Source organism: Lepisosteus platostomus, chromosome 27, assembly GCF_059453375.1.
Source record: "Lepisosteus platostomus isolate fLepPlt1 chromosome 27, fLepPlt1.hap1, whole genome shotgun sequence".
NCBI classification, from domain to species: domain Eukaryota; kingdom Metazoa; phylum Chordata; class Actinopteri; order Semionotiformes; family Lepisosteidae; genus Lepisosteus; species Lepisosteus platostomus.
In genome coordinates, this window is record NC_142637.1 from 4940755 (window position 1) to 4964157 (window position 23403).

Genomic DNA, 23403 nt, shown 5'->3' on the forward strand with positions numbered 1-23403 from the left:
TTATTTTCACTCTGTATTGGATCTGTGAATGAGGTAAGAATGTATCTACAGTTAATGATAAATACATGATGCACTTTCAGAAGCTATTACAAGAACTGTAAGAGACATCTTTCACCTGGAGAATGGGAGGTGTTCATGGAAAAATGCATTATAATATTCATCAATACAAGTAACCTTGATTGAAATAATATGTTGGAGTGGAATTAAATCAGAAAGTGTTAGTAAAAATACATTATAAAAGGACAGGAATTTTCATGGATTGTAATGCATTGATTCATATCTTATATTGATTCATATCTTACATAATCTGAAGAAGGTTCCACTGCTGTAATACGGTCTCATTTTGATTTTGATTTTGTAGCACGGAATAAATCCTACACGAGAAGTGTTGGATCAACAGAATTATGTGCATATATATTTTGTGTGCATGAAAATACTGTAAACCAAAGTGTATAAAATATTAGTAGAATATATTTATGTACATCTAGGCTTTGAATCACAGTCATTTAATGTTTAATAAAGGTAGTATTAAAATCAATATTTGTAGATATATTTGTAAGTAATAAATGTATTTATTTTGTGGTGGTCTATTGAACTTTCATGTTTTAGAGGATAAAATAGTATTTTCTGGGACTACATATGTACCTATCTGTATAAATATAAATATATCTATATAATATATCTAATCCTATCACACACATTCAGCAGTTGAAAACGTCTCTACCTCACATGGCACCAGACAAACGCTGTGAGTCTTTGCACAATTTGAACAGAGTTAATTTTAATGTAAAAATGTGTAAAAATCTGAACAAATAATAGAGATCCACGCAATATGACAAGCAAGGGACCTTAATAAACCTATTTTCTAATCGTGATGCTCAATCTGTGCATGGCCATCACACACTCCCCCGTTTCGTTGTGTGTTAAAGTGGGCAGAACCGCGGGGGAAGGTTACATCTTGCTCCCCCTAGTGTTAAAGAGTCAACATTACAATGGATTAACCCCTCATTCCAAGTAACGATGCTGAATGTTTAAACAGGTTTGCAGGAGGGGTATAGCCGCTGTGCACCTTTCACGAAAGTTTAGTTAATTCAACAGGAAGGAAAAACCAGCAGCTTACAATGACACCATAACACAAATGAGGAAACATAACGATCAGCTGAACAGCAGCAAAACAAGCATTTTTTAAAGTTTTTTAACTACTGTATTTTAAATGAACTCTACAAAATCCCAAAAATGCACTAATTGCAAGAATGCAGCTGGATGAAAAAGCTGGATTTCCCCCACTCAGAATGGAATGGCTTCCTTTACTAGCAATCAGATTCAGGGAGTGGAGTTTCTTATTGTATCTTTCCTTTACATAGTTCCCCTCACCATCTGGACTTCAACTGGAGCCTCATAAACACTGCTAGTTGCTTGTTGGCACGTCACCTGGCATAGCAACACTTCTGTGCACCCAAAAAGGCTTTTGCAATGCACAAAGCGAGTATACAATGGCAACCGCTGACATCTGTTGCTCACTTTTCAGTGATTGTGCTGATAAGTGCTGGCTCTTATATTTTGGTTCAAAATTTTAACGATTGCCCAGACTCTTGTTGCAGGGTCAGACATGGCGAAAGTGAAAACAGCTGTAGCTGAAGGGATATTGTGCGGAAGGTATCTGTTGATTCCTCTCACACCAGTGTGACCAGTATGGATGTAGAGTACAGGGGGATGGACAGCAGACTATCAAACATTAGGAAACATAAGCCAAATCACTTGTGATATACACATCCAGGATACTTAAAAACAACTGCTGTAGTAGTTCTTTCAGGCTTTTATGGCTCGAACCTGCTGTGCTACAGCATTCTGTAGACTTGCACATGCACAAGAGGGCAGCACCAGAGGTGGGGCTCACAACTCAGAACTTCAAGACTGTGGGTTTGAGTCCCTGCTGTGGAAACTGCCCCACCCTGTCCGGCTGTAAAAGTGTGCCAGCATTCCTGCGTTTTTACCTTGCAAGAGATTCATGACAGAATGATAGATATTACCGATGCGGAATTGACTTGCATTTTATTGTGCAGCTTTTTTGAAGTGAAGTGTCCAATTAAAGCTGAAAACCAGCTAAAGTCTTTGGAAACGGTATATGGTGGCGAGAGGGGAAGGTCTGGCCTCTGATGAATACTGTTTTGCTCCTCTAAAGTCAGGAAGAATTGCTGGTGAGAAGTAAATTCTTATTGCCTGGCTTGTAACCGATGAAGCACCAGCAAAAAGGTCTCTGAGGGATCCCTAAGTGATCAGTGGCCAGTCCTAAAATGTGAAATGTATTCTCTCCGTTTATATTTTTTTGTAATTGCAACATACACTATAGAATGAAAGCCATTTTGAAAGATTTCCGGTGCACTATGAGCCTAAACTCCAAAGACTAAACTCTCAGCAGCCTGCTTTTTAGGGAGTCTGCAGCCTAGTGGGACAGACAGACACAGCCCAACGGACCTGCCAAAAACAGTGGCACCCAGAGGAGTTGACACAAATCAGTGACAAGTATGTGCTATTTATATACACATCTGTCCATTTTTTAACCATTTTATTCAATACATTGTCGCAGGGAAGAAAGAGTCTATCCTTTGAACTGTGGGAGGAAACCGGAACACCCAGAGGAAGCTCACGCAAACAAGTGCAGAACATACAAACTGCACAAAGATAGCACTCCAGGAATTAAACCCAGGGCTCCAGGGAGGCAAGGCAGCAATGCTCAACACTGAACCACCACGCTGCCCTTTATATGCACATGACGTGGCTATATTCCATTCCGTTGGGATTTTACGATGCAGCAGATTCCACAAAAAGACCCTGGATGCACTTTTTGTTTACTGACACTTCTGAGTGCTCCCAAAACAGTAAGGGAATGGAACTATGAGACAGACGGACAACAAACTCCACATCTACACAAGCACGGGCTCAGTGGAATCTATATCTCATAAAAATGAACTAGCGACATCCGATTTAGATGAAAACTGTTTAACCTTTTTTGCCCCTAAGGGAATTTGTCTTGCATGTCAAGAGCTCATAAACATAACACAGATAGATAGATAATACTTTATTAATCCCGTAGGGAAATTGATGTGTTACAGCAGTCCAGCCCAAGACAAGCAAAACAGACATCAGAATAGTTATAAAACAAAAGACAAACAATACAGTGTACGACAATAATACAGTACAATAGTACAATACCAAAATACAACACATTGCCCAACCATAACTCTTTCAGTACCATAAGATGAAAAGCAGACAATTAGCTTGTAAAAACAACAATAATTATAAGATCTGTACCTGCAAACAATGTTTTCATTGTTTAGCAATGGAATGCTTTTAAAGCACAGACATACAAATACCAAAACTCACAAATAAGCCATTTGCATGACAGACAGAATAAGCCTCTGTGAAATGAATGTAATAAAGATCATCTTGTGAAAACTCTAAAAATAAATCCCGTAGATTTTAACTGTAGGTTTATGCCCTGCAGGTACTACAGTGTATAATAATATAAGAGCTGCAATTGTAAAGTACTGTAAACTTAATTCTAAACCCACGACTGTTCAGATTTTTTTAAAGTGGGATTCATGTTAATAACCATGATCACATTTTACATGCAGGGATACCACAAAACAAAAGTTTATGCCCAGCAGTTTTTTTTTCAAGTCAAGGAAATCAGGTAATTGCACTGCATTAGAAAATTCATGCTTTTCATTACAGCAATCACTCCAATTAGGAACACACACACTAAACAATTTGTACAAGCAACTACTACATTAAAACAAGGCCCGCTTCTGAAATAAATTTTCAACGATGCATGCATTTGTAAAATGAGGATGCATTAGTGAAATAATCATGTCTTGTAAACTGAGACTGAAAGACAGGTGAAAAGCACTTGGAGGACCATACTATTTAATATGTACAGATTAGCCTGGGAGACTTTATTTCAGCTCATAAGTCAGTATAATCAGGTTTATCTCCTGGTTCTGAAATTAAATGTTCCTAATGCAACTTCTGTATAGAACAGACTCCTGGCCTATATCAGAACATCATTCCATACCCCTCACATGAATCAGAGTTTCTGTACAACATTTCTTTCATTTTACAACAATACCAAAAGCATACAACAGGGCTTATTAGAACAATGGCTCTCGTTCTTTACTGGAATGCTTAAAATAAAGTTCAAAACTTTAACAACTCAGTGAAAAAGTATGGATCCAAGCTAATTAGTTCATTTTTCATTGTTTTGGTTTTTAAAGAATGTGAAGTGATTGATCTCAACCCTTTTTATAGGGGAAGACTGTTACTATATTGTATTGCAAAACAGCTGTTCAGCAGCAGCTGTGCTCAAAAGACATTTCTTTATTGATGTCAAATATTAAGTGCTATTGAGTCTTTTTATAACATTAGAGGCCACCAAAAGGCTGTAACACTTTCAGACATGTACTTGAAAGCATGCCCAATGTGAAGGAGAGGCTCCCGTGAGTCTGTTAATTGCTCCTAATTTGTCCACTGTCTCTCAGGACACACTTCAGCACCTGATATGATAGATTGACATTCCTCGAGTGTAACCCACAGTTTCCCATTCCTTGGTCCACCATGTCAAGGACAGATAAGGTATCGGACATAAAGCGCTATGAAATAAATATGGGTTTTAATCAAATTAGTGTCAAGTTAACTTATTAAATTAAGATAATACCACTTAATATATCTTAAATGTAAAACGATGACCAATGCATTTAAATCATATAGATTGACATATCTTAAATGTAAAACGAACAAAGAATGCATTTAAAACGTATAGATTACACATATTTAAAATCAAGTGCATTGCCACAGTTTTCATTCCTAAATGTGTCTTATGTTGCATATTTCTTTCCTCACCCAAGGTTTCTTTGCCTTTCACAATCACATGGAGCAAGCTTAATGCCTGCTGAATGTCTTGTTTACCATTTTTCATCACATCCACTAAGCCTTCATAATGCATTCCATATTTTCACACAGATCTACACACAGATACACAGATACAGCTATTAGGCAGTCTTTGCAGGGTCCACACTCCTCCGCAAAGCTGGGCATCCCTCACACACAGAGATCTGGTTCTGAAACATTTGGGATTTGATATTTATAGTTGATATTTACTATTTCTCTCACAAAGAGCTTATTTACTTTTTCAAATTTGATTTCATGCTTGAAGCCTTCAGCGACGAGATCAGATATCAGAATTTTAAAATGTTATTGCTTATTAAAAGTCAGCTGTTTTCACTTAACAGTTTTCCTGGTCGGAGATAAAGCACCAAGAGAAAAATAAGCTGAAATACCGAATTCAATGGTTCTCGGTGTGCAAAGCCAGTAGACGCTGGCTTCTAAATCAAAATAATATTTTGAACTCTAGGCATATGCTGTGGTTTATGATTTAGCAACATTTACAGCTGCCTCTGATTCTGTAAACTTAGAAAACTTTGCTGGTATTTCCCCCTTGGAAAGTAACACTCTAAAACGATTGTTTGGATAACCAAACAAGGATCTTAAATGAGGAAAATAAGAAAATTCTTTTGACAAACCCTGGAGATTTTAGGCGATGAAAAATGAGTTTAAACACACAGAACTAATGAATAAATTCAAAAAATGTTCGGAAAGAATTGTTTTTGACCATCTTTTAAATATATCTAAAAGATACTTAATTGTTACTGTTTAATTTCTGTTAGTCTTGAACGAAGCAAAAATGTTCTTATGCTACCTGTAAATGGTCATTCACAACAGATAACAATTCTTATGTTGACATGGAAACAAAAAATTACTAAATGAAATGACAAATTACCACATTAAATTACAAAACAAAGCAATTAGTTCCCATTTAAACTCATCAAAATTACAATTACAATATAACCACCGACCACAAAAACAGCTGCATTTGAGAGATGTTAATAATAGAGTTTGATACAGATGGTCTCCCTGCATAGGAACACGTTTATGGACTGTAAAGGCTATCAGATTAAGTCTCTAGCATTAGAAGGGTAGATAGCACGTTCCTCTGTGTCTATGGGTGCTCCAGAGCCTTCCAACATCTGAAAGACATGCTGGCTGGGTTAACTGGGGTCTCCACATTGTCCCTGTGTGTTTCTGTTTGTGTGTGTGGATGGACTGGCGTCCAGTCCACAGTACAGGCTCACCCAGTGTGCCATCCAGGCATGGCTCCAAGTTGCCCCAGCCCTCAGGAGGAATAGGTTACTTTCTGATAATGGATGAATGGATGCAGAATTGCATATTAATATGAAAAGCAGTCAAGCCAAATGGTGGGTCCAGTTTTCAGAATGCAGGAGCTCAGAAAGGCCACACAGCCCCTCATTGTAATGTGGTTCCTACAGTATGTCTCCATACTCACAAGGTCAGTATTAATCGCATCGAACAAACGCCGTGTTGTTAGTTGCGTGCTGTTATAGTTTATCTGCATCCTTTGCATCTTGTCTCAAGGCGATTGCAAGACACTCTGAATATAAGTATCTGCCGAATGAATAAATGTCAAGTATACCATGGTAAATGGTAAATGGTAAATGTCAAGTATACCATTGGTGGTGGTGGAGGGGAGACCCCATTACCTGTAAAGCGCTTTGAGTGGAGTGTCCAGAAAAGTGCTATATAAGTGTAAGCAATTATTATTAATTATTATTATTATAAGTAAACTTTGCTGAAAGGGGACAGTCCAGAACAGCCAATAAAACCTAACCCACATGCCCTTGGGATGTAAGAGGCAACCAAATGCCTCATGAAAGTTGACCAATGAGTGCACACCTGACTATGCTGCGGCTTGAGAGTTCTTAAGAGAGCAACAGGACACTCCAGTGCTTTGTCCACTAGTTACTAAGGGCTTTGTCCATCAAAACCTGCTGATGTACAGTCTTCTTTTACAGCAGCCAAGCACGGCATCTCAGAGTAGCTCAAAAAATAACATTTTTCACATTTTGAAAAAAACAATTTGTCAGATATGCTGCCTCTTTTGGCGCTTATAAAGCCTACCGTGGTTTGGAAAGTACTCAATTAAAATACTTTCCCAATGTAGTGAAGTAAACATAGGTCCACTAAATGTGAAAATTAAAAAAAGATCAGTGTAGTCTGTCCCACATTGGAGATCAGTTGTTTGAACAGCTTAAGGACAGAATCATTTATTTTTAGTAAATAACTAAGGATGGCAAAATAAAATCTAAAAGCAATCAACGCTATGAACTATGAAAATGACTAAAACCTAAAGCCCTCTGCTAATTTGTGTTTGACAGCTTTGGTCTGATGTCCGTCTCAATCCAATGATTTAGCCATGTTTGAAGAGCCGCCATGCTGTATTGTTTCCCCCAGAAAGAAAAAAAAACATTAAACAGGAATTCACAGTTGAGCAGACCGAAGAAAAATGTGGTATATTTATGTCTGAGGAGAAATGAGAGAGTGAATGTTTACACTGAGCCCAATTCTGCTCTGTATCAACTCACTAATGGCAGACACATCTTCTAAATACAACAATGGGTTCTAGAAATAACAGCGCAGAAGGCAAATGATTCACTTCACACTTAATGATTCTGAAACAAAGGGGTGTGGCTGTATCCTGGATGGATGCCAGAGCTCAGTGGCTGGTCGGGGTATTCAGCGCTCCCCTACATCACAGCCTGTGTGCAACAGAGGAGATCTACCAGCTCAGCCTAGGCATTTCTGTTACTGGCTGTACCAGCAGAGATCCGATCAGGCTCTGCTCATGGAGTCTGAATAGACGTTAGGAACATAAATTCACAATAGAAAGGAGACATTGAGCAGATTTGCTGTAATTTGTTTGGTTGTTTGTGGGTAACTGATCACTTTAAGATGAGAGGTTCTCGGCTTTGACAACATGGCTGGGAGGGGGGGGAGCTTCTTCCAGACTCCCACAACCCTTTGTGTAAAAAAGCGCCCCCCTGTTCTCAGATATTTCTCTGTTCTGGCGGAAGAAAGGATTGAGGTCTTTTAGTCTGTCAATGTAGAACATTTCTCTAAGCCCAGAAAAGCAGCTGGTCACTCTTCATTTGAGTCATAGCAGAATACCAAGACATTTTTAATTATATGTGAAGATCAATATTCAAAGTTTATATCAGTGGTTGCTGCACTCATTGGGCAGAAGCAGAAAGGTGAAACTCCTGAAGACGATTGTTATTTTAATGATATGCTACACTGTTAAATGAAGAGAGAGAACCTGTAAGGATTTTACGTAAATTTGTTAAAAGGTCAGAACAGACCCTACTCAGAAATGGTTTAGAACCGAGAGCCTTTGATTTTTTTCAGTGTGACTTGCAGGACCCACCTCTATTCACCAAGAGTGTCTTCTAACCTTTTGAAGAGGCTGAGAACTTGAGTGTTCACAGGCTTTCCAAGATGACGCCACTACATCTTTGCTATGCTGGAACGTCTCCACTTTTAACAAAGGGAAGTGTTTTGAGCCTTGCAGCCAGGTCTCATAAAATTTGAAAACTTCTGAATGAACTATTTATTCCTGGCAAACCAAACTTGAAACAATGAGAATCTTTAACTGGGCTCCTGTGGGTCATTCCCAGTTTTATTTTTTGAAGCCTATCCTCCAACATCAACACATCTGTTTGCAGTAGCAGTACATCAGAATGTGGGGACAACGAAAGGTTGTGGCCAGGCCACAAGGGCACCTGCATCTTTTCATTCATTTTATATCATCCAGCCGTTTTCTCACCACTTTCTCCAATACTGGGTCAGGAGTTAGTTGGAGCCGACTCAGGCACAAACACACTCACACCAGGGCCAATTTCCTGAGACGTCAATGAATCTACCAGCATGTCTCTGGACTGTGGGAGAAACCAGAGCACCTGGAGGAAACTCATGTGAACACGGGGAGAACACACAAAAATCACACTCTTGGAAGCCAGGTCTGGAACTGACCCCAGAGCCTCGGTGCTCACCACTGCCACCTGATCGTATATTTATATTTGCTAACCGTGCCACCTTAGCAAAAACCTATTTTCTTTGATTTTAATATTGTAATACTTTGTACAACAGAGTAGAGAGAGACTACATACAGTACTAAAAACTACAGGTATGCTCTCTATACCTTATTTCAGTCTCTCTGTTGAATTAAGATAGCTTACATTTTGATTGACTTTAAGCAAGTTTTTTCTTTGCACTGAACCAAAAAAAAAACCCCACTAACATGGAATTATGCATCTAGTGTTTGACAATTCACTTCTGTCACATAACTGTTTCTATGTAAACACCTTTGGCAAATTCTACAAAAAGTCTGCAAGTTTTGAACATAGCATAAATACGGTTTCATGACACATTTATACCTGGAAAAAAACTTTATGAATAATGTCAAATAAAAAATACAATATTTTTAGATGGTATTATTATTTAAAAGATAACTTACAGTTAACTAGTCTTTCTTAAAATTGATAAGAAAGGAGCTCTTAAAACACAGTGAGTTTTGTGTTTTTTCAGGACACCTAGACAAACAGTAAATCTCTGTGAAACTATTCCTTGTGAGATTGTTTCCTCAAGTGAATACATTTGAGAGGTAAGATTTAAAGAATTAAACCGTGGGACAATAAGACTTTAAAATCCCCGGCTAACATTCCAATACAGATTACATTCCAGTGCAGTCCATCAAAGAAGAAATAAATGTGCCTGCTTTAGTGCAGAGCCAAACTGGACTGCTGGCTACAGTTCACATTTACACAGATCAAAAATAATGACTTAACTCCCTGCTCTTTTATCACAGCTCCAAATCAGCTAAATATGACTGCAGTATTACAAATCAGATTGATCTCATATACTTCCAGTCTCCCATTCTGCAAGTATGATGCTGGCATTCTCAAATCTGCCCCTTAGAGGAGTGATTCCTTAGAGTCAGTGGTCAAGGGTCCATAGCAAGTGAGTATGCAAATCGTGCTTCAAGGGGAGAGAGGAACAGGCTGGACAAGTTGTGTCAGGTGCATCTTCATGAAGCCCTCTTGTAGATAGATTTTGTAGCATTACAGAGTCAGATTTTCTTGCTAGCTCCTTCTTTTTACAGAGCTGTTCCCACTTTCTCTCAGTACTTCGGGGTCACCAGACAGTGACAGTGACTGTGGTGTCTGAGGGGCTGTAAGTGTGAGAGATGGGTCTGGAGAGGGAGAGAGGTGCAATGGGGTGAACCCAAAAATCACAACCAATTACAGAAGAAGAGAAGATTAAAACCCGCTTCTTGCCCAACATATAGAGCTGACAGAATGACCAGGATCTCAGACCTCAGGTAACACAAAACTGAAGTCTAAACCCAAGTCCAGCCTAATTAAAATAGATCAGGCTTATAAAAAACAGTAAAGCCACAGAGAGAAGAAGCCAGATGTGAATGTGAGCCAATGCAAACCAATTGGGTCTCGCCCCAGTATAACCATGAAGAGCTCTTTACATTTAAAATTGGCAAACTGGAACTTCCACAAAGGTGTATGATCTCATGGCCAATAAAGACAGACATGGAGGTGCTTTTTTCCCCCAACAGGAATGGCTCTGCCCCAGTAATTTGTATCTTTCGCAGACCTGTGGATCTGAGGTTTCTGCAGTTCTCACCCCGTAGTATAAACACTTAGCACAGTGCAGTGATGGTGTTACAGGGGGCAAGCTACTTTATCCTGCAGGGAGTCTGGGGTTTCTCAAAGTACAATTTAATGTTTTTTTTCTAGTGGCTTAAGAGTAGATTTTACTTTTCTTTCACTAAGGCCTTTTTTTCCCCACTCAGATAATTACATCCCCAAGAAACACTATTTCCTATTGTTGTCACTGACATTTTCAGCAATTTAAATTTAAAAGTCAGGTAAAATAAATGGCTAGTTTAGTTGATGAGTCAGAACTGGAAAACATCAGAAAGACACAGTGACTTGTTGTTGGGGTTTTTTACAAGACAAGCATGTTAAACTACATTAAAACTGTCTTCATGCTCTTTTTTCAGGAACAATTGATGGGTAGTAACTAGTTGCAGACCTAGGGGATTGTGCTGAACATACTATGCACAGATCTAGCTAAATTAAAGAAAGATTTGCCTTTCAGGCCTAGTAGCTTTTAAAGCATAGAACATCCTCACATACTGCATTTAGCCTTAAAATGTGCAAAACCATGTGTTAAAGATTTTTCTTTGCATTAGTGCATAACTGGAATGTCATCCATAATGCAGTGCTACTTTGCAACCTGTGTTTCCAGGATAGGGTCCAAATTTCTAGGATACTTCCCAGGAATATGCATGTTTCTGATCATACGTTTGAATACAGAAAAAGTAGTTTCTCGTAATAAACAAGGCGAGATAGTCAGTGTACCATGCAGACAGCATGTGTTTGGAAGGCTATAAATAAAGGACAGTTTGACAGCAGGATTACATACTAGCTCCAATGGAGACTTAACTGTGTTGCTGCCTCTGAGAGTGACAGACTGTAATCTCTTCACAGTCCACACACCATGCAACATGCAAGATGGCCTTGTATTTTCCATTTGTTTCTTTTCTTTCCATCATTCACCTCTCCACCCCAACAGGGGCTGCCCTTTCACCCTTCTTTCATGTCTGAGGGGGTCAAGCAAACCCCAGTGGAAACGGATTCTTGCTGGTCCCAAGGTGGGACCGTTAAAATTAATATCTGACAAAATTGAGACACTGCCGAGACTGGAAAATAAACACATCCCCCGCTCCCTGATGATCTTGCACCAGCCACGGGCACCATGCTACAGAACGCGATCATATACGCTGGATCCGTTTTTAAAATGTATTCGAAAGCGAACGTGGGATTTTGCAAAACACATGCAATGCATTTAAAACCAGGACAAAAATAACTGAGTTTTAGGCAGGACTAGTTAAGTTCCTTTTTTTTTGGTTTGTTTCATTTTAGAAGCATTGCTTTGGTCTCCTGATGTCTTTTAAAAAGGTACCCTATCCTTTTTACAATCTGGTCTTGATATTAATTTATTATTCTATTTGATATACACTATCAGGATTTTTTCTCTGGCATCCCCATCTAATTGGGCTCATTAGCTTTGGCAGTGTAAATACACAGACGAGAGTGATTTAATTCAGCAAGGTTCTCTAATGTCGCTCCAGACAAGACGACTAATCCCCTTTGATGAACTAGGGAAAGCTTGTTATGGGGACATTTTAGAAATAACTAAACATTTTTCATGCACTCCTAGTTTTTCAAACGTATTCCACTAATTCAGAGATCTAAGTCTTAGTCTTCTCAGAAAAACAGATTTTAAGTGTTACCAGATCACTTTAAAACTGCAATATGGTACTCATGTGTTGATGCAATCGCTGAGCGATGACATTCTATCAGAAAATATGATTAAAGTTTCTCATTTTCATACCATGCTATGTCTTTGTCCAAGCAAAAGTTCTACTGTTGTTTTTATATTAGTAGGATAAGGAAGAAATACGTTTCAGACATATTTTAGATGCATGAAAAAATTAAAAAGATCCAGAACCCATCAGCTTTACCATGTGAAATTTTATAGGTATGATTATCTAAAACTCTTCAGAAGTCTGATGTTACAGGATTTTAACGGACGGGCCTAATGGGGCAAAATTACTTTCATTTTTCTTGTAAAAGTACAAAAGAAGAAACAAACTTCAAAGTAAATACAATAATAAGGCACAATAAGCCACCCACAAAGAAGATATAGAAAATGAAAACAAATGAAAGTGTTCAAGTTACATGATTTCTAGTTTCGTGTTAAAAATGCATGTCTGATTGTAAAATATATATGTATAAGACACAATGCTGCAAGACAATGGCTCTGGCAGCTGAGGTGTTCATTGTCTCATGTTGCAAGAACTCAAATGGAACCAGTGAATGAAGATTTACTGAATCATACGAATGAGTGCAGACTTTTGCTATACAGTAAGCCATACAAATACAAAATGAGAATGTATAGTGCAGATGGCTGCAATTAACATGGGAGTAAGAGAAGATCTTTGCTGATTAAGTCGGATAACCCTGATATCATGCACCGCTCTTTCAGGGGTCCCCTACTCTGGTGGGTGGCACTGGTCCCACATATTGTGTTATCTGAGCAGGAGATGTGGTATGCAGGAGTGTATGACCAAATTAGTTAATTTCCTGTGTTTAATGTTCAAAACTGCTGAAAATATGCTCTCAACTATTCAGTTATAGCTCCTGTCCTGGAAACATTTATGCTGTAATGTAAAAGGTCTGCTGAGCATGCCTGATAAGCAAAGGCCGCGCCTGGGTCTTCTGAACTAAATCAACCCACAGTTTAATTGCCTGCAGTCGTGCAACTTTGAGCTCCATTCGGGGGGGACCTTTGTGAGCAAGGTGAGAAATTCAAGACCTCTTGAGATAATTCTGGAACCCCAGGCTGTGGTGCAAAACCAGGAGCAGGGAAAGTTTTATGGTCTAGTCTGAGTCAATTGGTTACTTCAGATATCTTGTTATTTTTATTTACAAACAATGCAACTGATTTGTACATTTTTCAAAAACAGAGCAAATAAAAAAACAAACTAATGTTTCAAGATTCTCCTCCAAACTCCAAAAGGAGGCCTGTTAAAATAGGATCAGACAGCTGTGGTTGGAGGACCGTGCAGTAAGGATCTGACCTCACCAGCGGCAGCACTCCAAGTCTCTAGTGTCCTGTCCCCAGCCCCATGGATCTGAGAGACAGGGAGCTCCATGTGCATAAAGTCAAGACAGGACAGGATGCCAGGGGAGGGAATCAGAGGTTTCCAATGCAGTGATTGTGCAACATTTTTTAGCACCAGTCAGACCCGCCACCCGTCTTCTGCAATGGTGAGAGGACAAGGTTGGAATTAGCGGGTAATTAAAGTACCAGTACCTTGTTCAGAACAAGGAAGATAAAACCTGCAATAAGCACAGGCCGTCCTCTTTTAAAATTCCTGCTGGATTGTAAAACACACCATTTCTCCAACGTCATCTTAAAAAAAAAATTTTTTTAGCACGAATGGCAAAAACGTTTCATTTACATACTGCTTCTTTACAAAAATCCCTAAGTACAAAAAAAATATTTCTCTACACACATCTGTTTGATATGAGGCAAAACAAGTCTCTATGTTAAAGATACCCTTTAATTCAAGATATCATTTCTGGCCTGTGTGGTATATGAGCAAATTTTGCTTCACTTTTCTAGCACATATTTTGGATGTGCTCTAAACCGGTGCACTGAGGACGCATCAGAAGATGAACATCTCCCCTCAGCGGTGATGAGGTTGAAGATAGCACCTGCAAACAATCAATCAATCATTTCGGTGCATCCCTCATTCTGGCTGCATGTTAATATGCTTTTGCATGTGTGACCAATTAACACCATTTATTTTATAGAAGGCTCTTGCATTGCTTACCCAATAAATCAAAGTATTACAAAGGGCACTTAGCATTTCCAAAACGACTAGCCCAATTACCGCCTTTATTTACCCTTACTCAGCAGGGCAATGTTCAAAGCTAGTCTTTGGGCTGTGTAGAGCCAGCACTGCGGTCATTATGATTTAATACGCATGAGATCACACCCAGATCCTCATACCCATTTCCTTCAATAAAACAAGCCCATCCATCTCCTACAGAACAGATTGTCCGTCTCTGCCACATCAACATTCACAAGGCTTTAGTGTCGGACCTACCAAGTGAGGGCCCAGTTTCTGGGTCTAGTAAAAACAGGATACAGAACTGCTTGATAGCACTGTGACCAAAGCCCATTTTCGCTCTCTTTCACCCCCAAGATTCTCTCTTTACCATAAACCGAAAAAGGATGGGAACCGCACAGTGAGAGGGAACCTCACTTCACTACAGAAAAAAAAAGAATTTGGATAGTAAATCATTGGGTGATCCTGCTTTTCAAGCTACAAAACCTTATGCTTCACATGTTATTGCGAGTGTTTAAAACTATGTAATGGCCTAGAGTTTGCAATGGCCTGAACTACATCATGCACCTAGGACGTTTTGAAGATTGGGCATCATTTTATCTGTGCCCAATAACCTAAAAGAACAAAACTGTCTGATCAATGTCACAGAAAGGCACTGCCTAGCCAGAAAGGACTGAACAACTATCTGTGCACACAGCTACCCAATCCCCCACTTTGAAATAAAAAAGCAGGAAGATATTGGATGAACGAGATAACGAGATAAGGGAGACGGGGGAAAAAGACGCGTGTCTGAGATTAAGAGTAGACCAAAACTCACTGTCTCCTCCCATGCCGAGGAGGGCCCGACTCCCAGAGGTCTAGTGCAGCCAGGCAGAAATGAGCTTTCTCGCACCTTCCGTGGGAAGAAATCAGACTGAACTCTGAACCCCGCAGGCGTTTGAGTTCCATTGTATCGAGTGCCTCGAGCAGACGAAAGACACGGCTTAAATCTACGAAGGGTGCCTGTTTTTTGGCTCAATAAAACAAAACTCTTTGCACCAAATATTATCCTAAATTATCCGTTGCTTTGTTCATTGAAAACGTCACATGTGATCAAAGTAGTTCAGGTGGGGAGCTGCGTCAGCATGCGTAGGCTGCAAAGGAACAAGAGGTTTATTCCATGCTGAAAAGAGAAGAAAGAAAACGCAACGTTTCGGCCTTGGAGCCTTCTTCAGGTGTGCTCACTTCTTCTCTTTTCAGCATGGAATAAACCTATTACATGTGATCAAATACAGTACAACCAAACAAGTACCGTGTTTTCTCTGAGTACTCGCAAAACATGGTGAATTTGATCAAACCGGGTGTTTGGAATGCCGCAAAAGTACACTGCACAAAAGGCAAAACAGCTTAATTTTGCTTCTTCTTCAAAGCTAAATGGACTGTGAAAGCAAATACGTCAATTAATATATATTTACTTCCATAGAGCTACAGCACCGTTAAGGTTAGGACACCCCCTTCTTTTTTAAAACAGATCAATAATATGAGCCGTTCGCTTTTTCTCTGCGATTCTCTTAAGTCTCATCCCCGGTTTGCTAATTTCATAAGGCTTTTTGGGCTGAAAAAGCACTTTATGGCAACAGAACGGATTTCCTCAGCTCGTCTGTAACAAATGGCGTTACAAAGAGCTCCAGAGAGCACTTCATGCTCGCAAGAAACAGAAAAGCAATAAATATCCAATATTACTAGAACCAGGTGTTTTCAGATTTTGCCATAAAGCTGCTACATATAAGCTTTTAAAACAGATGTTTAAAGTTGTGTACCCAAACTTTTTTTTTTACACAGAACGATAAACACATTAATGAAGTGTTTAATCATTAGAAAGTTATTTAGTTCCTACAATACCATGTGACATCCAGGAGTTTTTGAAAAACAAAAATCTTGCACGTTTAAGGTTATTATTTATTTTTTAACATTTGATTTCACCTTAGTGGTAAGGGCCTGGTGAAACGTGTTGCTGTTTTAGTTCTTCGTCTTCTGTAACTTTTTTTCTGCGTCACAAATTATTTTTCTTTCTGCGTTTTACGCCTTTGTTTCCTGTTGTTGCTGTAACATCTGAACGGGTTTTACAATGTTACATGATCTTAATCCATTTATAGGCGTCTACGGAATAAAGCAACTTCTAGTGGTACCAAAGAGAGCTGGAAAAGTAACCTTTGCGCTCGTCACTACAAATCTATGCACACCAGTTAAATATTAAACCGTTTCAAACGTCCACAGCTTCTACTTTCAGATTCACTCAGGTGTGAAAATAACATTTTGACCACCAAATACTCATGCATTGGACGTTTGAATGAACTTACTGGTTGGAGAACGACATTAGAAGATATAACAATGTATGTTTTCCCAAAACAAAAGCCTCGCAAGCATTACGAGTCATGTTCAGTAACGTGGTAAATAAAGGAGCCCTCAAATCGTTTGGTTTGGTCACACCACCCGGCTTTCTGCAGCATTTATGTAATGTTTCCTTACCAAGCAACAGTATTTCATTTTCTTACCGCTTCTTCCAATTCAGGGACGTGGGGGAGACGGAGTCCGGCAAGCAACGGGCGCAAGGCGGGGTACACTCTGGCTGGGACGCCAGTCACACAATCACCCCAGGGCAAATTTTCCCAGAAGCCAATTAACCTACCAGTAATTTTGGACTGTGAGAGAACACAGGGAGAACATACACATCACACAGATAGACCCACAGTGCTGGAATTGAACCCAGGACCGCAGCACTGTTACGTTACTAAGAACACCATCTCATTTTTTTCTGTCTGCGGTGGAAAAGAGAAAATGGGTCTAACCTGGAAGTAGGAAAGTACAGTTGTTGCCAAGGCGACCAGGTGCACTAACTCGAGGGCTGAACTACAAGACAGGTGAAGCACACCTTTAACAAGACAAAGGAGTGAAAAGATTAGAAACGGTAAGGTGCAAATATAAAATCAGATCTTTTATTAAACAGAACTTACTTGGTACATCTTGCGTGATTTAAACTAAAAGCAACATATTTAGTTTGTTTAATAATTTACATGATGTTATCAGGTTGTTTTATTTACAAATCTTCTACATAAACTGTGTGTTTGTACGCATTTGTGTACATAACATATTTTATGTGTAGCTTAAATATCCACAGACAATAAAATATGTGCTAAACATTTTAAGAACTTAAATGTTTAATATTTCATTTGTAAGGTTTTAGTTTTTGGTGGTGCAATGAAGTTTAACTTCCTCGGGTGCTGTGCTGCAGAATTCGAACTACTGTAATTGTGTTCGTATTCGTATGAGGGTGTTTAAGTTCGTGCTAATAGCATTTCTTTAAAAATAGCTATTAATAACAACTGTACATTTAATCTGATTTTAGAACAGGCGCTTGATGTCGTTTGGAAAGAACACGGTCATGAGGGAATCGTTTTTATTTAGTTAACTGCGGCAGTTGCTATGTACAGTCGGCGTGTGGTGTCCATAACGAATCTGACCTGACGCCGACACGATCTAAGATAGGCGTTCACAAACGGAATTTACGGCATTTATAAACATTAAAAATAAAGAGCAGCAACAGAATGGAAATTAAAAAAAAAACACTATGATGGCAGTGGACCACCAGTAATGATAAAGAAATACAGTTTTCAAAAAGACAGATAATACATGTTGTTATTTTCTTCACGTGTTTTGCTGGCAAACAGCATTTCTTCTTGTAATGATTGAAACTTGTTTATTTCCATGCAGGCAAACGGGTAATCTATGTCTTCTGAAAGAGTACGCGGGCTTCTAAACGATGGAAAGTTTCTTGAACAGTCGAAAGCGCGTCTGTGACTAATCCTTTGTGCTCTGTGTGTATGTGTGTCTCTCTCTCTCTGCGCGCCGGCACGTGTTTCTGCTGTGCCGGTACCTCCTGACGTCGCGATGGCCGGAACCGCGCGACCTGCCCCAGAAATGGCCCAGTCCACGGACCCTATTGAGAAGCTCCGATTGCAGTGTCTGGCCAAGGGCTCTGCGGGGATAAAGGGCTTAGGAAGGCAAGTTCAGCGACATCTGTAATACAGTAAATTAAACAAACAAACAAAAAGGTTCAGTGATTTGTGTTTGTAGACATTGAATCTGTAGGCTTTTTTTGCTAACACGGGTTAAAGTACTGGGGTTATTGCAGCTCATTCCCAGCAAAAACAGTAGAAGTTAAACTCCAGCCTACTTGATTGACTGTAACACCCTACAACCCCTCTAATACTGGGCTTAAACCCCAATACTGCTCACAGTCTGACTTCTGAATAAGACTAGGGCAGAAAATGTCTTCAGTTGTGTTCTGCAAGTTGAAAATAAATTAATATTATGGAATAACCTAATGTAGTTAGTTACCACTACTTAAAAGCTATACTTATCTTACTGTAAATAAAGAACAGTGTATAAAGGATGTATGAAGTTGAAATATTTCCAAGCCTAAACATTGTAATCAGACTTGTAAGAAGGTGGCACGATAGCACAGTGGTTGATGCTTTGCAGTGCAGGGGACTTGGGTTCAGTTCCCAGGCCACTATCTGTGTGGAGTTTGCATGTTCTCTCTGTATTCATCTGGGTTGCCTCCCACAGTCCAAAGACACGCCGGTAGGCTTATGGGCTTCTGGGAAAACTGGCCCTGGTGTGAGTGGGTGTGTCTGCGAAGGACTGGTGTCCTGCCCAGGCAGGACCCTGCTTTGCACTCAGTGTTTGCTGGGATAGACTCTGGCTGCCTAGCACCCCCTGAAGTGGAAGAAGCGGTCAGAAAGTGGATGGATCGATTAAAGGGAAGACTGGTTGTAGACAACCAGACCGTTTTGGTGGAACAAGAGCAGGCAGTCGTTAGGCATCTACGTCCTCATTTCAGGACCTTCCGCATCATGGATGACGATGGCAGCAGAACGCTGGATTTCAAGGAGTTCCTGAAAGGGCTGCACGAGTATGGGGTGAACATGGACAAGGAGGAGGCCCTCAAGATCTTCAGCCTCATAGACAAGGATGGTGGCGGGACCATTGACTTTGACGAGTTTCTCCAAGCTCTCAGGGTGGGTGGCAAGACAAGCCACTGGTTTTTATGTGATGACCTTTCACCTGTGGGTCATGGGTTCAAATCCCATTGTAATGATCTAGGTGCTTCTCTCCAGTGACTCTAATATACAGTAAATGGGTCTCTGATTTACTGTCATAAGTCAATTTTTTACCCAGGTAAAATTCAGGAGTAAAAATATTTTTAAGAGCCAATCCCTGCTTTTATGGCATAGGTATGCCAGATGCAAAATGTTTGTAAGGATTAGGATAGGTTCTGCATGTGCGGTATTAACACGTTTTATTATGTGTAACTTAAGGTTGCTTCAAAAGGTAAGTAAAATACCTGTATTAATAACTGACTGACTAGTGTTAGAACAGAAAGATTCTGCATTTGGCTTTGAGAATTAAACAAGCATCTCTCTAGAAATAAGTTATGTTACATGAAATTCTTTCCAAATCTGAAGCACTAAATGTAATGAAATATTAAAGGTTCAAGCCATAAGGTGCCTATAATTGTGCAGTTATAAACTGGAATTAGATAAAGTAATTACACCTCTATAACCTTGAGGGGTCCCAATGGATCATAAGTACATAATAACTTTGGGTGATTATGTAATAACTTTGAATAACCAACTGGGTTCCACAAATTGTTTCCAGAGCTTTGCACATACTAAGCTATTGTTTCGAAAGCGTTGTGAATGCAGCTGTATGTGTTAAATCCTTTTTGGCTTTAGCAGAAGATAAATTATTTTTCTTGGGTTAAGCTAGGAGCTGGCCCAGAATGGCAAGCTGTGACTTCGCTGTTTGAACCCCTGAGCTGTCCTCATCTAACAACCTGGTGTCATTTGATGCGGCTACATATGCAATTGATCTTTTTAACTCCCACAGCCTCCCATGTCCAGCGCCAGAAAACAGGTGATTGCAGAGGCGTTTCGTAAGCTGGACAGGACTGGGGACGGCGTGGTGACCATTGAAGACCTGCAGAGCGTTTACAATGCGAGCCACCACCCCAAGTACAAGACGGGGCAGTGGACGCAGGAGCAGGTGTTCAGAGCATTCCTCGACAGTTTTGATTCCCCGTACGAAAAAGACGGCAAGGTATGACAGGGATGACACTGACGTACGAGCCGCGTCTCTTCACAGAGTTATTTTTATCTTGGTTTCTTTGTTGCAGACGGTTATTCTTTTAGTAGACGCCAATAGAAATGGCGGTTGATAGAGGCTTTGTGCGGGATGATGGACCCTCGGGTGTGTTCTGTCTGCTGTAACGCATTTGTCCAGGTATTTTTGAGGCGGGTTCACTTCTGTCCGGAGTTAGTGGTTTCTGGCTAAGGGCTGGAATCTCAGGTAAAGACGAGGCGTCGTCCTGACAACGGAAAACCCCGAAACAAACTCCAGGTGTCTAAAGACCTGTGCTCTCCATTCATTGACTCTAGCGGATAGAGTTCATGTCCCCTGCATTAGCCATTTCTTTCATTTTGCATTTAAGTCTCATGGTTTAAAAAAAAACACAAATTGTCTCACGGCTGCTATTTACAGTACATTAAATAGCAACCTGAATAAAAGCGGCGACTCGTGCGATTCTAAGCTGTGGCTTCTGTTTTGATTGCTGTTGAATGTTGCGTTACTGCTACGGACATGACGCGTTGCCAAATAGACGCCTTAGGGCAGAACACACACAAATGGTGCACGTCCTCACTTTCAACACTGGGAAGTCTATCAAGCAGCTTTGTTCTACTTTTTGCTAACGGTCCCCTTGTGAGCCTTGATAACCTCAAGATTTTTTTTTTTATGTGCACCTCTGGCTTCTGTGAAAACTGTAAACCGGTTTGTGTCTTTTCCAAAACAATAGTTAAATTCTGTCCATGGCACGCCGGTACAGAACAGTTTAATCCCGGGTGAAGTGGCCATCGGGGTTACGCTCAAGGGCGCATGACGGCCTGTCCGGCTCGCCTCACGCTCAGCCCAACCCGGGGTTTTCTGAAAGACAGCGGTTCGCGTCAACACCGTGCCACTTTTCCGCTTATTTCTTGAAACACGTTTTCATTAAAGCTCACGGATGGATGCGTTTGGGGAATGAGAACGATTTCTTCCGTTCTGTTCATTTTTCAAAACCTTCGCGAACGTCTGTACGAAACGCAATTGTACGCAGCTCATTCCTCTGAAGCCTCGCCCTTTCTGCATCTGGTGACAGTGTCCTTTCAGCCTCCGTTTCCTTTCTCTTCCTCTCCTTTGACCTTTTTTTTTTGCGGTTCTGTGATTTTGCACGCCCTCTCTGCAACTTGAGCTGTTTTGCATTTTGTGCGAGGTTTATACCTCACTGGTGTGTTTTTCAATTGATCGAGCTCGTCTCCGCCTGCAGGTCACCTTGGAGGAGTTCACGAATTACTACAGCGGAGTGAGTGCTTCTATCGACAGTGACAGCTACTTTCTGGAGATGATGAGAAACGCCTGGAAGCTGTAGAACGTCCCCCCACCCTTTGCTGGAATGGTGACTTCAGTTTCCTCTCCCCATCTCCCCTTTTCCTTACTGCTCAGATTATATAGCGCAGATGCTGCAGTGGTCTTGTTTCACAGCGCTGGATGCTGACGAGTTGCCACTCGTATCTGAGCTCACCGCTAGTCACCCTAGGGCCGTGCGGTGCTGCTTTGCGTGTATGTGCAAGCAATTCCGTGAAATAGCACCCAAACTCGTCTGCCCGCTTTGGAAAACCGAAGCATGACTGTGCCGTTATACTTACATATCTGCTACTTTGGGCTGTCAGTTGAGAAACATGTGCAGAGCAACAATGACAACAGCACCCAGGCATAAAATAGATTTATGGCTTGTATTCAAAAGTCCCAAAGCTGGAAGCAATGCATCCAAACCTAGAAGTAAATGATCTACTACTGCGCAAAGATAATTGCATCCACCCGTGGTTTAAATAATGAATGCACTAAAATCTAAATTAAAATTGATACAATATGTTTGCACACCGTTCTATTTTAAGGGACGTATTTGAATCTTGCTCCAGTTGGCACCCGTTAGAATGTTGTAGTCTTCGTTAGGAAAAAAATGCTGCATGTTAAAGAGATGGTAAATAATTGTATTGAATAATTCACACCAGCTGTGCATTTCGTCTTAAATTCTCCGCGGTAGGCGACGCCGTTAGAATCGATTTGATTCAAAGCTCGGAGTTCGGTTCTTTGCAAAGTTTTCTTGTTTTCCCTGATCTCTCCAGTTAAATGGCGGATTGTAATGTGTGTCGGAAGAAGACAGTTTATCAAAATTACCTCGCTTCAGGAACTGCGTTAGGGAGCCTTCATCACTGTATAAATCAAGGACGACGGACTTGGGATGTAGGATTTCATGAAACCTGCACTGCATTTGAGTTCACAATCACCTTCATTTAATATCATATATCGTTCTCCTGCTGAAATGCTTTTGGAGAGAGGCCGGGGAAGCCGTCCTGGCAAAGATAATTAGCACATCTCCTCAGCAAACGGATCTGAAGGGCTGCTCTGTGGATCCATTTGTTTTCATTTACTGACGTTGCAGACAGAACGAGTGGAGTACTTAACACTTTTCTCTCTGTTGCAGGTGTCTAAGCCCTCCGTCGACAACCACGATTACTTGATCCTACCTACGGAGAACAGCTGGGGACTGTGAGCTTAATCTGCCTCCCTTTCATCTTGCATTGTTCTGTTCACCTTGCATTCTTACGATCGTGCTGTATTGTTACAAGTGCCTGCAGCTATATGAACGGTTTAAATAAAGCTGTCAACTTCAACTCGGTCCTTTTCAAAATGACATAATTGGGTGTTGTTTACTCGCTTGCATGTTTTATAGAGTTTTTATACCCTCTTTTACCTCTCGGTGCTTCCTTCGTGGAAGCAAACCACTTGCAGTGAAAATATTAAGAGCTCAAGAACATGAAACGTTTAAGGATTGTTTTTTGACTCGAGTGAGCTGT

The 23403-nt window shown here is 40.4% G+C and overlaps 1 protein-coding gene and 1 long non-coding RNA gene across 4 annotated transcripts in view; one reads left to right on the top strand and one right to left on the bottom strand.

The window, feature by feature from the left end:
• LOC148639091 (uncharacterized) overlaps positions 1-17057 on the bottom strand; it is a 104552-nt gene extending 87495 nt beyond the window's left edge. Inside the window, exons 1-2 of one of the 3 annotated variants that reach the window (XR_015930883.1) lie at positions 16942-17057; positions 15225-15367 (exon numbers count right to left, since the gene is read on the bottom strand). This is a non-coding gene — a long non-coding RNA (uncharacterized LOC148639091). Of the gene's footprint in view, positions 1-15224; positions 15368-16369; positions 16750-16915 lie in introns of those variants that run through there. The other 2 variants (XR_015930882.1, XR_015930881.1) reach the window with 2 other exon arrangements.
• Positions 17058-17193: 136 nt separating this feature from the next.
• On the top strand, positions 17194-23220 carry capsla (calcyphosine-like a). Its single transcript, XM_088622300.1, has 6 exons — positions 17194-17354; positions 18363-18447; positions 19290-19467; positions 20339-20548; positions 21813-21941; positions 23031-23220. The coding sequence occupies exons 2-5, from the start codon at positions 18365-18367 to the stop codon at positions 21912-21914; spliced, it is 573 nt and encodes a 190-aa protein (XP_088478426.1). The 5' UTR covers positions 17194-17354; positions 18363-18364; the 3' UTR covers positions 21915-21941; positions 23031-23220.
• Positions 23221-23403: the final 183 nt, after the last annotated feature.

Excerpts from the sequence above, each read along its gene's own strand:
- capsla (XM_088622300.1), top strand. The coding sequence starts at position 18,365 with ATGGCCCAGTCCACGGACCCTATTGAGAAGCTCCGATTGCAGTGTCTG. Across the intron at positions 18,448-19,289 it reads GGGATAAAGGGCTTAGGAAG|GACCTTCCGCATCATGGATG; the intron begins GCAAGTTCAGCG and ends TCCTCATTTCAG. Across the intron at positions 20,549-21,812 it reads CGTACGAAAAAGACGGCAAG|GTCACCTTGGAGGAGTTCAC; the intron begins GTATGACAGGGA and ends CTCCGCCTGCAG.